We start from the raw sequence: 13691 nt of genomic DNA, 5'->3' as shown, positions 1-13691 counted from the left end.
CTTCTCTTCCCATCACTCTGGTACAAGTTGATCTTGGTCTCATCTGTCCATAGGATGTTGTTCCAGAACTGTGAAGGCTTTTTTAGATGTCGTTTGGCAAACTCTAATCTGGCCTTCCTGTTTTTGAGGCTCACCAATGGTTTACATCTTGTGGTGAACCCTCTGTATTCACTCTGGTGAAGTCTTCTCTTGATTGTTGACTTTGACACACATACACCTACCTTCTGGAGAGTGTTCTTGATCTGGCCAGCTGTTGTGAAGAGTGTTTTCTTCACCAGGGAAAGAATTCTTCGGTCATCCACCACAGTTATTTTTCGTGGTCTTCCGGGTCTTTTGGTGTTGCTGAGCTCACCGGTGCGTTCTTTCTTTTTAAGAATGTTCCAAACCGTTTTGGCCACGCCTAATGTTTTTTCTATCTCTCTGATGGGTTTGTTTTGTTTTTTCAACCTAATGATGGCTTGCTTCACTGATAGTGACAGCTCTTTGGATCTCATCTTGAGATTTGACAGCAACAGATTCCAAATGCAAATAGCACACTTGAAATGAACTCTGGACCTTTTATCTGCTCATTGTAATTGGGATAATGAAGGAATAACACACACCTGGCCAAGGAACAGCTGAGAAGCCAATTGTCCCATTACTTTTGGTCCCTTAACAAGTGGGAGGCACATATGCAAACTGTTGTAATTCCTACACCGTTCACCTGATTTGGATGTAAATACCCTCAAATTAAAGCTGACAGTCTGCAGTTAAAGCACATCTTGTTTGTTTCATTTCAAATCCATTGTGGTGGTGTATAGAGCCAAAAATGTTAGAATTGTGTTGATGTCCCAATATTTATGGACCTGACTGTAAGTTGCACTTAATCCACCTGGATAAAACAAACTGTTTCTCTCCATTTCGGGCTGCAAAGCGATAATAATGTTAATATTTTAAAGGGGGGAGATTCTTTTCTATATACACTGTATAATACATAGTTTTAAAACTCAAGGGTGCTGATAACAAATAGGCAAATTTGTTCTAATGTAAAATAGAACAGAATCTGAAAAATAGTATTGTTTTCTGTGTTTTTTTCATAGTATCCCCAAAAGATAATTTTTTTTTTTTAACATTGTTTATAGGCCACAAAATGTGTAATCTGATCACACACTATGTAGAAAAGCAAAGCATGAGACACTGGACAAAACATTCAGTACCCTAAAATGCTTTGTTGTATAAGCTATACACACTAGAACAATGGTAAATCCATACAATGCATGTAATACTGAACAATAGCACTTTGTGAAAAGAGCCTACATAGAACAAGCTGAAAATGAAGCCTATAAAATGCAGAGACTAACCCTTTGTCAGATTTACCATTGTTACAGCATGTACACCTACATTTGGCAGAAGTATATTTAAAATGGAATTACACTGTTTTCACGTTCAACAGAAAGTGAATATTTTTGTGTAGTAATGAAGATCTATCCCCCATAAATACAGTGCATATATAAAAAAGGGAGTTGTTATCCACACTAAAACTGAGGTCAGTGCCTTGGTGCTCTCTGGGGAAAAAATTGTGATAAAGTGAAGACTGTGGGCACACGGAGAGCTTTAAAAATGGCAGATAAAATGTTTATCTTGTAAAATCCAAAACTACTGTTTCATTGAGATGCATCTTGAGAAACCATTTGGATTTAAAGCTAGTAGTAGTTAATCTCACTGAGCTGCACTTGTTCTGTATTGTTAAATAAATTTTTATCGCTTCTCCAAGCTATTTTTTTCAGTTATAAAGAGTGTCCGAAGGATACTCCTACATCTATATTGGTTTGTATTCTATCATTTTTATTTACTGTTTTGTGCCTCCTTTTTAGCTCTCTGATTGCCCAGAGTCATCCAGATGAATATATTTGTATCCATATATTATGCAAACCTACATTATCTACCTTGCATTCAGCTTTAAATGTTCACATTAAAGCAGAACTCTGATCAAAATGTTTTATTTTCCCATTCAGTGGGGCTGTGCCTGCACTTCATGGATTAACCGCTCGTTTTGTCCCGGGGTTTAGGGAAAAGCTATATTTGCCTCGTCTTCCAATCATCCAGAAAACATTTCTCCCCCATGTCCAGCGGTGGACTGTTCTTGCCATCTGGAGCCGATCTATGGGCTTGGTGACATCAGGAACAGCCCATTCACAAGACTGCTAGCGTAGGGGGGAGGTGGTCTTGTGCTCGGAGGGTTGGTGGATTAGGAAAGTATATCTCCACTTTCCAAATCCGTAGACAAAAACGAGCACTTAACCTGTGCAGTGTGGGCTCAGCCCCACTGTCTGGAATTCTTCTTTAAGTCTTAGTAATTTTAGTTCTACACTGCTTCAGGTATAGGCAAACAAAACCAGCTGGTGTGTCACACAAAGATCTTCAATATTCACACATTGGGTGGCTTATGACAGGGCAGTCTGATAACATTTGGCTAGTAATGGCTACCACTAGTATCCAACAAGTTAATCACCACAGCGCAATACTAGAAATGACTGATGCTTTTCTGTGGGCTTTGTCCCTATTGTTCAGAGTATACCTGATGTCCTCTCATATGCTGCTTATATCACAAACCCTCAATGGTCATAACTATCAGATGCCTACAGTTCAGTGCAAAATTTAAGTGCCATGTAAGTACAGCAAAAGGTAAGAGTTGTTACAGGTGATGCAAGGCCTGGCAGTGTTAGCCAGTAAGAGACTTGGCCTGCCACAGTTTACCTCTGGTTTCCGTGACAACCTGTACACAATCCTAAATGACGCAATTCTTGGCAATTAGCAGGGAGGCCAGCCTGTTGATCTGGCACTGCCTCTGGTGTCTAAGCTACCTGCAAACAGTCTAGGAAAGGTAGTAAATAACTGAAAAGTAGCAGGTTGAATATGATGGTGACAAGTGAAGGAAAATGGCAAACCAAACTATTAGAGCACCGAATACAGCACATCAACTACACCTATAAACGTGCTAATATAAATAGCTTGCTTAACACACATTACTATTCGATGATAATATTACAACTTTGAAATCTAGGTTCTAAGTCAATTACTAGGACTTGATCTATAATTAACTACAACAATAAATACAAAAAATGGCATAATATAACTTTAATTTCATATTGAATAAAATATACAGTTGTGTTCAAAATAATAGCAGTCAGACATCACTAACCTGATCAATCACTGTTTTTGGTAGAAATGATATTTCTACATGGCAAATAATTTACTAGCAGGTGTAGTAGAGTAATAGAAATCCAACAGACCCAACAGTCATGACATGCATGCTGCTGATTCTGTGTAATTGAATCACTAATTGAAAGGGGCATGTTCAAAATAATAGCAGTGTGGAGTTCTATTAGTGAGGTCATTCATTTTTTTAAAAACAGGTGGCAATGATTGCCCTTATTTAAGGAAGGAAGGCAGCAAATGTTGTACATGCTGGTTACAGTGCATTTCTCTCTGAAATTCTGAGGAAAATGGGTCGTTCCAGACATTGTTCAGAAGAACAGCGTACCTTGATTAAAAAGTTGATTGGAGAGGGGAAAACCTATAAAGAAGTGCAGAAAATGATAGGCTGCTCAGCTAAAATGATCGTAAATGCTTTAAAATGGCAACCAAAACCTGAAAGACGCGAAAGAAAGTGAAAAACTACCATTTGAATGGATAGAAGAATAGCCAAAATGGCAAGGACTCAGCCAACAATCAGCTCCAGGAAGATAAAAGAAGGTCTAAAGTTACCTGTGAGTACTGTTACAATTAGAAGACGCCTATGTGAAGCCAAGCTATCTGCAAGAAGCCCCCGCAAAGTCCCACTGTTGAAAAAGACGCGCTGAAGAGGTTACAATTTGCCAAAGAGCACATTGACTGGCCTAAAGAGAAATGGTGCAACATTTTATGGACTGATAAAAGTAAGATTGTTCTTTTTGGGTCTAGTGGCCGGAGACAGTTTGTCAGACGACCCCCAAACACTGAATGCAAGCCACAGTACACTGTGAAGACAGTGAAGCATGGTTGCACAAGCATCATGATATGGGGATGTTTCTCATACTACGGTGTTGGGTCTATTTATCGCATACCAGGGATCATGGATCAGTTTGAATACATCAGAATACATAAAGAGGTCATGCTGCCTTATGCTGAAGAGGAAATGCCCTTGAAATGGGTGTTCCAACAAGACAATGACCCCAAACGCACCAGTAAACGTGCTACATCTTGGTTCCGGACTAACAAGATTGACGTTATGGAGTGGCCAGCCCAATCCCCGGATCTTAATCCAATAGAAAACTTGTGGGGTGACATCAAAAATGCAGTTTCTGAGGTAAAACCAAGAAATAGAGAAGAAATGTGGAATGTAGTCCAATCATCCTGGGCTGGAATACCTGTTCACAGGTGCCAGAAGTTGGCTGACTCCATGCAACACGGATGTACAGCAGTTCTCAGAAACAGTCCTTATACACCTAAATATTAAGTGATTCAAAGGAAAGCAAAATTTTCAAAAAATTTTCAGGTTATATAGTGAATGTTTGAGTTTGTAAAGAAGAATACAAACACTGCTATTTTTTTGAACCGTCTAATATTCACTTTTCTTTAATGATTTTAGAGGAACAACACATTTGATCTATTTTTCTTCATGTTTTGATTTGGAGTAGAATGTGTAGTGTTCCCAATGCATTTGTGTGTATGGAAATAAAAGCTATTAGAAGGATTTTGAGCTTTATTCACTTTTTTTCAACACACTGCTATTATTTTGAACACAACTGTATGTATAAAAAAGTAACAAATGGCAGAGGAGATGCAAAGGTGTTCTTCAAACTCCTACAAAATTATACGTAAAAAAATGAATGTGAAAAAATGTATTTTTATAATGTGTTTAACAAGTGCTGTATTACATCCTCTAATAAGTAATAAATCATGGTTTTCTGTTTTCCTTCAATTGTGATGGATGACCTATGCGATCTACTGCTTATCTACCTTTTCTAGATCATTTACAGGTTGCTTAGACAACCAAGTGGGCATAGCAAGGGGTAGTGCCTTTGCATCTCAATATGGCCCTGTTGCTGGCTTCCAGACTTGTCATTCAGGATTGTGTACAAGCTGTTATGAAAACCCAACGTAAGCTGAGGTGGGCCATGGCTCTTATTGGCTGCTTGACAACCTGGTGAGTCACTCGGAACAACTCTTACCTTTTGTGGGACTTATATGGTGCTCAAATTTTGTATGGAATTGCAGACTCCTAAGAGTTGGCTCTTGCCAGCAAGAGTTTGTGATATAAGCATTATACACGAGGACACTGAGGGTGTGAGGTAAAGGGTTAGGCACCAGAAACACATAGAGCCATTTCAAGTACCAAGTTGTGGTGATTAACTTGTTGGATGCTGATGGTAGCTGTTGGTTAACCCTTCCCATGCATGCTGCCTTATGAATGGTTTTTATATGGCGATTTTGGTTACTTACGTTCATGAGTTGCATTTATTTTTTCTCCAGTAAATAAGCTTTTCAGACTTCACAAGGCCACTGCACTCTGTTTTTTGCTTCACATTAAGTCTGTCAGAAGTTGTATTATGGAAATGTTGACACATGGAAAGAAAACGGTTTTGATAACGTGTTTGTGTACATGTAAGTATTGGAATGCAAGGCACAGGCTTTTGAGTTCATTACAAGTCCGATGTATAGTAAACAACGGGAGAAAGACTTTGGCCCTTCAGCAAGGAAGGATTGTTCACAATTTCTTTTAAGGAATTTTTTTTGGCACATTGTTGGAGTTAATAAAGGGTTTTATCACTGTAGGCAACAGCAACATGGGGGAATTTTCTGAAGCATTTGCTAAAGTGAAATAAATTTGTTGACTGCATATATTTCTTTTATTCTTCTTATACACTCAGGACTTGCCAAAGCCCTCTGAAGAGAAAGTAAAACTCATATTAAACCAAAGTGCCTGGACATCGCAATCCAATGCTTTGGCATCATGTCTACCCAGGCTATCAGGGAAATCTGAAACTGGAAAAACTGGTCTAATTAACCTGGGGAATACCTGTTATATGAATAGTGTCCTACAAGCACTTTTTATGGCTACAGAGTAAGTTCTGTCATTTAATTTACATATTGTACACTTGTACAGATATATGTGATATGATTACCTGGTGCAATTCTTAGCAGGAACTAAAAAGGCTTCTGATCCATTTTATCATCTCTACTCTTTTAAACTTTAAATGAAAATGGGCATGAAAGAAACATGGAAATATTTTCTAGTGTCAGAGGTCACCTGAAATCCGAATCTGCATTAACACATCTGTTTTGTGGTGTAGTTGTAATGTAGTGTGTTTTTAAAAATCCCATACGGCAGGCACACCAAAACCTTATTTTGACCACCAGAGACTGGGATCAACTTTTCAGGGCTGTGCAGGGTCCTAAATGTTAAACATTGCTTCTGCTGGTGACAAAGTCAGATTAAGGAATTTTCTATTGCTTAATATTGACGGCGCCCCCCTTCTACCCATTACAGCACTCTTATTGCTGAAACTATGTTATTAGTACCATTTGGTATGTAGTTGGTACTTTCATTCGCCTTTGATTCGTTTCACGTGCAATATCATGCATCCCCAAGGAAGGAGCATTTTGCTAGAAACTGCACCAAAGATACAGCAAGCAGGATTTTGTACTCGCCACACTTGACACACAGAGAAGTGAGTGTAGCTCAGTTTTTAAAGTGGCTATGTGGATGGGCCAATGGGAAATGTTGACCATTAAACAATATAGATTGCAAAGCAACAAAAGATCATTGCATGTCGGTTTTATTCTTTACGTAAAAGAGGGTATTGAAAACATTTTTAGGGAGACACGGTCACTTTTCCCTGCAGGGCAAAGTGATATGATCTCATCAAGACAAACACAGTAGGGGATCAGACAGCTGTAAACATTTGACATGGAGTGTAATTCTTACCTGTGCCATCCAAAATTCAGAATTGTTAAGCCCAGTAATATGCTTTCATTTCTCAGTGAGGTTTGATAAAATGCAAGGCAAAATATCTGTAAACACTCGCCTTGTAAAACAACTCATTCATTATATATTAGAAATGAAAGGCAGAACATTTTTGTGTATAGATATCATATACATTATAAACGCCCCCCCCCCCCTCCTTTTTATTTATTTATTTATTTATATATATATATATATATATATATATATATATCGCATACCCTCTGTTCTCAGCTGCATAAGAGCTGGGGGTGGAGAAACCACAGCACACAGATTATTTTTTTTTTATTATTCTTACCCCCAGTGAATTGGTGTGGGGGGGGGGGCTGTCAGGACAAGTCTGATCACTGGAGATCAGATTCAGTTTCCAGCACAATTGGAGAACTGACCACGCTGTGCTCTCATGCTTAGTGTGGTCAGTTTTTAATAGGAGCACAGAGGGACTGGCAGGAACACCAGAGATTTCACACAAAAAAAGCAATACAAAGAGAACAGGATACTTTTTCATACAAGTACATGGTACAGCAGGCACATACCAGGAATATGAAATGTTGGGTTTATATATTCTTTATCTGAGTTTATTGTATGTTAATGGCATGAGTTAATAATCTAAATCTATATTTAGTTTCAGGAGGCACGTGTTGTCACTGAATTTGAATGGGTGTAATTTACTAATGAAAAAACTGCAACATCTCTTTGCTTTCCTGGCACACACTCAGGTACCTTTTTCATCATTCTTGACCTTGACCATTGCCTTTGATCAGTCGTGACTAAGAAAAAGAAAATCTAACTTTTATTTCTCTGTGTTCAGAGGGAAGCTTATGCTCCTCAGATTTTCTTTGAGGCTTCTAGGCCACCTTGGTTCACCCCACGATCCCAGCAGGACTGTTCAGAGTACCTTCGCTTTCTTTTAGACAGGTAGCTTCATTTTCTTACAGTTATTGTTCTTAATAAATAGCTTTTGGCAAGAAAACACTACATATTATCATTTTGTTTAAAAAGAGAATAATCATTGTCTCTGTTGTACATGCTGGAAAGTGTTATATGACGTTTTTTAAATGCCATTACAAATGGCTTGTGGATTATTATGGGCTTTTAGGTAGTCATTGCAATGTGCCCAAAGCAACCAGTCTGATTTCATTTTACTGTGCTCACAAGTAAAAAAAAAAAAAGTTTGTTGGTCCCTGTACCCTACATATAGACACTACTCTCTGCACTGTGTTGTTAAATAAGATTGATATTATATCTACTGGTAAGGGTCTTCTTGGAAGTAAAGATATAGACTTCCATTTGTCAGAGCTGAACTCTGGGCTGGAAAAAAAACAAAAAAATCAAAGCTTGTTATTTCTAGGGATGCAGGAATAGGTAGTAATACTTGCCGTATTCTCGGCTGCAGCAGGCTTCCTACATCCATGTGACTGGTTCAGCGCTGTTGCCTCTCAAAGGTGGCTTGCTTCTGAAGTTGCATGCCTGCCTCTTCCATGTACAAGGCATTGTACGTGATAATGTCAAAGGACCACCTAGAGTTGCAAGGAGAATAGGCTAGTAGGGCGGGTGTGGGTTGGTTAAGTAATAGTCTCATCCAGTACCCCTGGGAATAACAAGTATTTAACACATGCAGTTCATTGTGTGTTGTTGGTGGTGGTTTTTTTTTTTCTTCTTTAAATATTTTGGAGTTTAGCTTTAACTTCAAACTTGCAAACAATAATAGAGTTTTAAGATTGTGGAATAGTCATACAGTACATTAATGATGTCTGTAATTGGTAAAACAGTATATCTTTTTATTTTATTTTAGACTACATGAAGAAGAGAAGTCCTTCAGAGCTCTGTCCTCAATGCCTGCTGCTGATCCAATGATTACTGATGGTGGTTTGCAAGCAGCAGCATCTGGAGGGACAGACGTCCTTCCCCGAGTGCAGAACACAGGGTGGGGTCATGAAGAGAAGACTTTAATAGAAAGTATGTTTGGAGGGAAGCTACAAACTACCATTTGCTGCCTGAACTGTAAAAGCACTTCTCAGAAGATGGAAGCCTTCACTGACCTTTCTCTGGCCTTTTGTCCGTCATCAGATAAACCTGTCCAAAGCATGGTCTGCTCCCCAAAGGAGAAAGATGATGATTGCATAGAAATAGATGTTACCCCATCTGGCGAAGCGCAGAGTGTTTTTGTTCTTTCAGCACAAGATGATTGTGGAAAGTCTACTGAACTAAAGTCCACGGTCGGCGGTTGTCAATCCAGCAGTAACACCTCTGTGGATGTACCAGCATGTAACAACACATTGCCGCCTGACAGTGACCTGTGTAGAAAGACTGATAAGAATGAAACGCTCTCTGTTACGGACTTGTTGAGCTATTTTCTAGCACCAGAGATACTTGATGGAGAAAATCGATATCATTGTGAAAAATGTGCTTCCCTCCAGAACGCTGAAAAGACTATGCATATTATAGAAGAACCAGAATACCTCATTTTAACGCTATTAAGGTTTTCATATGACCCTAAATGTCACGTGAGACGGAAAATCCTGGATAATGTGTCCATTCCACTGGCACTTGAATTGCCAGTTGAAAGATCTACCTCGGTGGCTTGTTCTGGAGATAGAACTCAAGATGCAGATGTTCCTGATGTCAGTGAGAACCTGGCTAAAAAGCTGAAACCATCTGGTATTGAAGATCTATGCTGCACACAGCTTGTCCCCTATGTTCTAAGCTCTATTGTGGTCCATTCTGGTACCTCTTCAGAAAGCGGCCATTACTATTCATATGCAAGGAATGTCACCAGTACATCGCGATATCTCTGCCATGAGAAACCTTACCAAGGTCATTTAGTGAGCAAAGAGACCTCAAACTCGGTAGTTGAAAATGACACTGCATGTAATGACATGTCTAAAGAATGGTTTCTGTTTAATGATAGCAGAGTGACATTTACTTCATTTCAGTCTGTTTTAAATATCACCAGTCGGTTTCCAAAGGACACAGCTTATGTGCTGTTATATAAAAAGCACAGTTGTAGTGATGCCAGTAATATACATCCTAGTTCAGTAAATGGACTTTGGGTAAATGGGGAACCACCACTTCAGAAGGAGCTGATGGATGCCATTACCAAGGACAATAAGCTCTACTTACAGGTACAATTACATCTAGTTTATTGGTTGTTTTCCACCCACATGGTTATCCAGCCAGTCAAAGAAACAATTCTAAAACCTGTTCTATGCCGCTTGCATCTGAGCCAAAACACTTTTTATGTTTTTAATAGACGGGAGAAGGGTTAGAGCATCTGGCAGATTGTTCTTGTTTGTGTCTGTTCTAGGGTCACCCATTTTTTTTTTTGTCCTGGGGACTATTTCTGCTAGACCTGTGAGGGAAAGTCCAAAATGTTTGGGTTGTAGCTGGAACTGTAATTGAGGGAAAATCTTCCAGTGGGACCATTTGTTTTGATGGCCTCTATTGAAGTGGGTGATTTCAAATATACTTTAAAGAGAAATTCTAACTAAATCCTAACTAGTATTAAAAATGCTCCCTTCCCCCTCCTAACACGCATACTAAGCAACCTGAGTAAAAAACATGCATATACTTGCCTATTTTTAGCCAGCTCTGATCCGGTCATGTGATCTGGCTCCCGTGTCAGCCAGCGGTGGCTGCAGAGAAGGGGAAGGACTATCAAAAATGGCTGCATCTTGGGATTCTATGGGTGACGACATCTTCTACAGCTGTTAGAGCAATTTTCAGGTGCCCCTCTACATTCCCCTGCAGCTCCACTGGCTGACACAGGGGATCACGTGACTGGAAATTGAGTAAGTATATACCTACTTCCCTACTTTACTTTAGAAAAGCTTTTTATTTCTGTATTTGTTGCTGTTAGAGAGTTGCCCTTCCTGTCTGGTAAATCAGCAGCAGGACAGGGAGTGGGAATAAATCTAAAAAACCTGATGGGGTTTATAACGCTTTTCCACTCTATTCATACTATTAAAGTTTTGGTTGGACATAGTTTAATCCACCCACACCCAGCAGCATATGCTCACCTTTCCCTCATTTCACTACTACTCTGTTAAAAGTCAGGGGGAGAGACAAAAATACCTGGTATTTCTGGGTATGGAAAAGCATGTCGCTCACACCAGGTGACACAATGGATAATGGCAGGAGATATAAAAGAGCTGGGAGGTCTGCATCACTAGCCAATTCACACTATGCAGTGACAGATGTTTTATCACATGGTAAAATGTCTGTTACCGCTGGGACACACAGGAAACAATTATTTCCTAATAATTTTATTGCAGTGCACCAGGTTGAAACTCACTGCACTGCCTGATATTGCAGTGAATGAGGTGCTCTGCCTTCTTCCCAATAGTCTTAAATGGGACTGTACATCAGGGAACTCTAGTCTTGATATATGGCACATAGTTTTTTTGCAGACACTGTATATACGGCTGCAGACCGCAGCTGATCTATGAACAGTAAGTAACTTGAGGTTGTGGTGTTTTGGAGTGAAAGACCTGGGAATCAGGTTAGTGTAGTTCAGCTCAGGAGGGATGTTAATAGCAGTTGTCACTAATGTTTGATGAAGCATTGATATTATAAATTGCTGCAGAAGAGCAGTAATATTACAAAGAGTTTCTGAAAGGTCATTTAGGTAGTTTGCATATACAAAGATAAATATTAATTAATGAAGGCTCCCTTTTAATAGTAATCTGTCTTGTGTTCACAGGAACAGGAACTTAATGCCCGTGCACGGGCTCTACAAGCAGCATCTGCTTCCTGCTCGTTCAGACCCAATGGATTTGATGACAATGACCCTCCAGGCAGTTGCGGGCCTAGTGGCGGTGGTGGAGATGGAGGTTTCAGCACCATCAGCAGACTTGTCTTTTAAAAAAAAAAAATAAAATACTAAATAGTGTCCATTATGCACTGATGACTAAACCACACTGGACATTTTGACTTTGTAGTCCAATCTTCTCACTTCTCCAAATGTTGACATATCACGTTTTCCTTCAAATACCAATATAATAGGCAGCTTATAATTTATATTTGCAGAGATATGTGTGATTTGATACACATCAATATTTGTTTCCCATAATGCCTTGAACTGGCTAAGCAAAGATAAATGTATGGGTGCTGTAATGTAAGAACTGAAGTGGTAACATACACAGATGGTTTTTGTTTCCCATACAGAAATTTGTCAAGAGATAGTATTGTATTATATATGGAACACATTGTTTTGTGTTTCATTTTCCCAGCGTATTGAAAGCTTTATGGTGCGACCTAAGCGGAAAGCAATAACTGTCTCTATTGTGTTCTAGTTCAGGGTGTTTTTTCCACTAAAGCTTCATATAAGCATCAGAGGATGTATGTATATAATCTGTGACATCACTTTTTAAAAAGATTGCATGAAATTCTACAGTTTTTAACCAGAAAAAAATGCTAACTTTATAGTATTTCTAAGTTGTCTCAGAATTTTTAAAAAATTCTATTTCAGGGATTACATCTGCCATGTATAAATGAGGGAAAATTCTGTATGTGCCTTGCTGTCCTGTAAATGAGAAATGAGATCCCTTTGGATTGTAGAGTGTATTATGTATTCTACATTGTCAATATTAAGAGTTGCAGCTTGAACTTATTTTATTGCCAGAGAAAAAAAAAAAAACAGTGGTTCCATAAATTGCTTTAATGAGTCATTACAGTTTTTCTGGTCTTTTTATGGATTGTGCCGGTGTTACTTAGCAGAATTAAGACAACTGGGAGTTGATTTACTAAAGGCAAATATACTGTTCACTGCAAGTGCAGTTGCACCAGAGCTTGGTAAATAAGGTAAAGCTTCACTTTGCAAAGAATACCCAATCACATGAAAGGAAAATTTTAAAAAACAGCATTTTTGCTTGCACATGATTTCAGAGTTTCCCCTCCGATCTAAAACAATGGCAGTCACAGCAAACAGTATATTTTCCTTTAGGAAATCAACCCCTTTATGTTCTAGTATGTCTAAATCCAAGAGCAAAAATGTTCTATATTGCCTCTTACCAGTCCTTAGATGTTGTGGCTGCATTAGTGTTTGTTTTTCTTAAGCTAAGAACATTTTCTGCAATTATAGAAAAATATTGGTTTGAAACTGCCAAAAATCCAGTATCCTTGTAACTTATTGTGCACGTAACCAAAATCTCAAACCATGGTGTCAGCCTTCCCAGTTCTTTCTGTGTATGGAGATGAGGGTAGAAAAGGTGTGTTTTTTTTTTTCCCCTTTTCTTTTGTACTAAAACCTTTCCTGTCCAAGGTTGACAGCACTTCTCCTTTTGTGTATATATAGTGTGGTGGGTGATTTTTGTCACCCTAGAACAGTAATTGAGTTAATGGCACGATCACAAGGTAAAAATAAAGATAAAAGCCACAAAAACTAAAGTTAGACTTGAAGGTAACTTAGCCCCCTCCTTCCATCACAACTAGGAAGAGCTTAATGTAAAAGGTCTTAAAAGGAGGTCCCAAGAGACTGCTGGTCAGTTGTCACAATGAACAAAGTGGAACTAATGCTGTCCTTGGAAAACTAAAGTTAAAACTTCCTGGGAACAGAGTTATCAATAAACCTAAGTTGGCTTTCAGAAAAGCACCATGAAAAAATAAATGGTAACTTTCCAGACTTGTTTTGGGCTACAAACCTTTCTACTAAAGCCCTAGTTCACACTGGTCTGATTTTTTAATTGTTGCAGAATGCATTGAATCG

General features: G+C 38.8%; 1 protein-coding gene across 3 annotated transcripts in view; it reads left to right on the top strand.

The window, feature by feature from the left end:
• Nucleotides 1–12654, top strand: part of USP38 (ubiquitin specific peptidase 38) — a 47905-nt gene extending 35251 nt beyond the window's left edge. For all 3 annotated transcript variants that reach the window (XM_089670505.1, XM_089670507.1, XM_089670506.1), the window contains 5 exons: nucleotides 5892–6085; nucleotides 7611–7704; nucleotides 7797–7903; nucleotides 8781–10110; nucleotides 11688–12654. In XM_089670505.1, the coding sequence (XP_089526631.1) occupies nucleotides 5892–6085; nucleotides 7611–7704; nucleotides 7797–7903; nucleotides 8781–10110; nucleotides 11688–11849 (1887 nt within the window). In that variant the 3' untranslated portion in view covers nucleotides 11850–12654. The remainder of the gene's footprint in view (nucleotides 1–5891; nucleotides 6086–7610; nucleotides 7705–7796; nucleotides 7904–8780; nucleotides 10111–11687) is intronic.
• Nucleotides 12655–13691: the final 1037 nt, after the last annotated feature.

Source organism: Staurois parvus, unplaced genomic scaffold (assembly GCF_062004578.1).
Source record: "Staurois parvus isolate SC_StPar_1 unplaced genomic scaffold, SC_StPar_1.0 ptg000090l, whole genome shotgun sequence".
Taxonomy (NCBI): domain Eukaryota; kingdom Metazoa; phylum Chordata; class Amphibia; order Anura; family Ranidae; genus Staurois; species Staurois parvus.
This window is presented reverse-complemented; position numbering and strand designations above follow the sequence as displayed.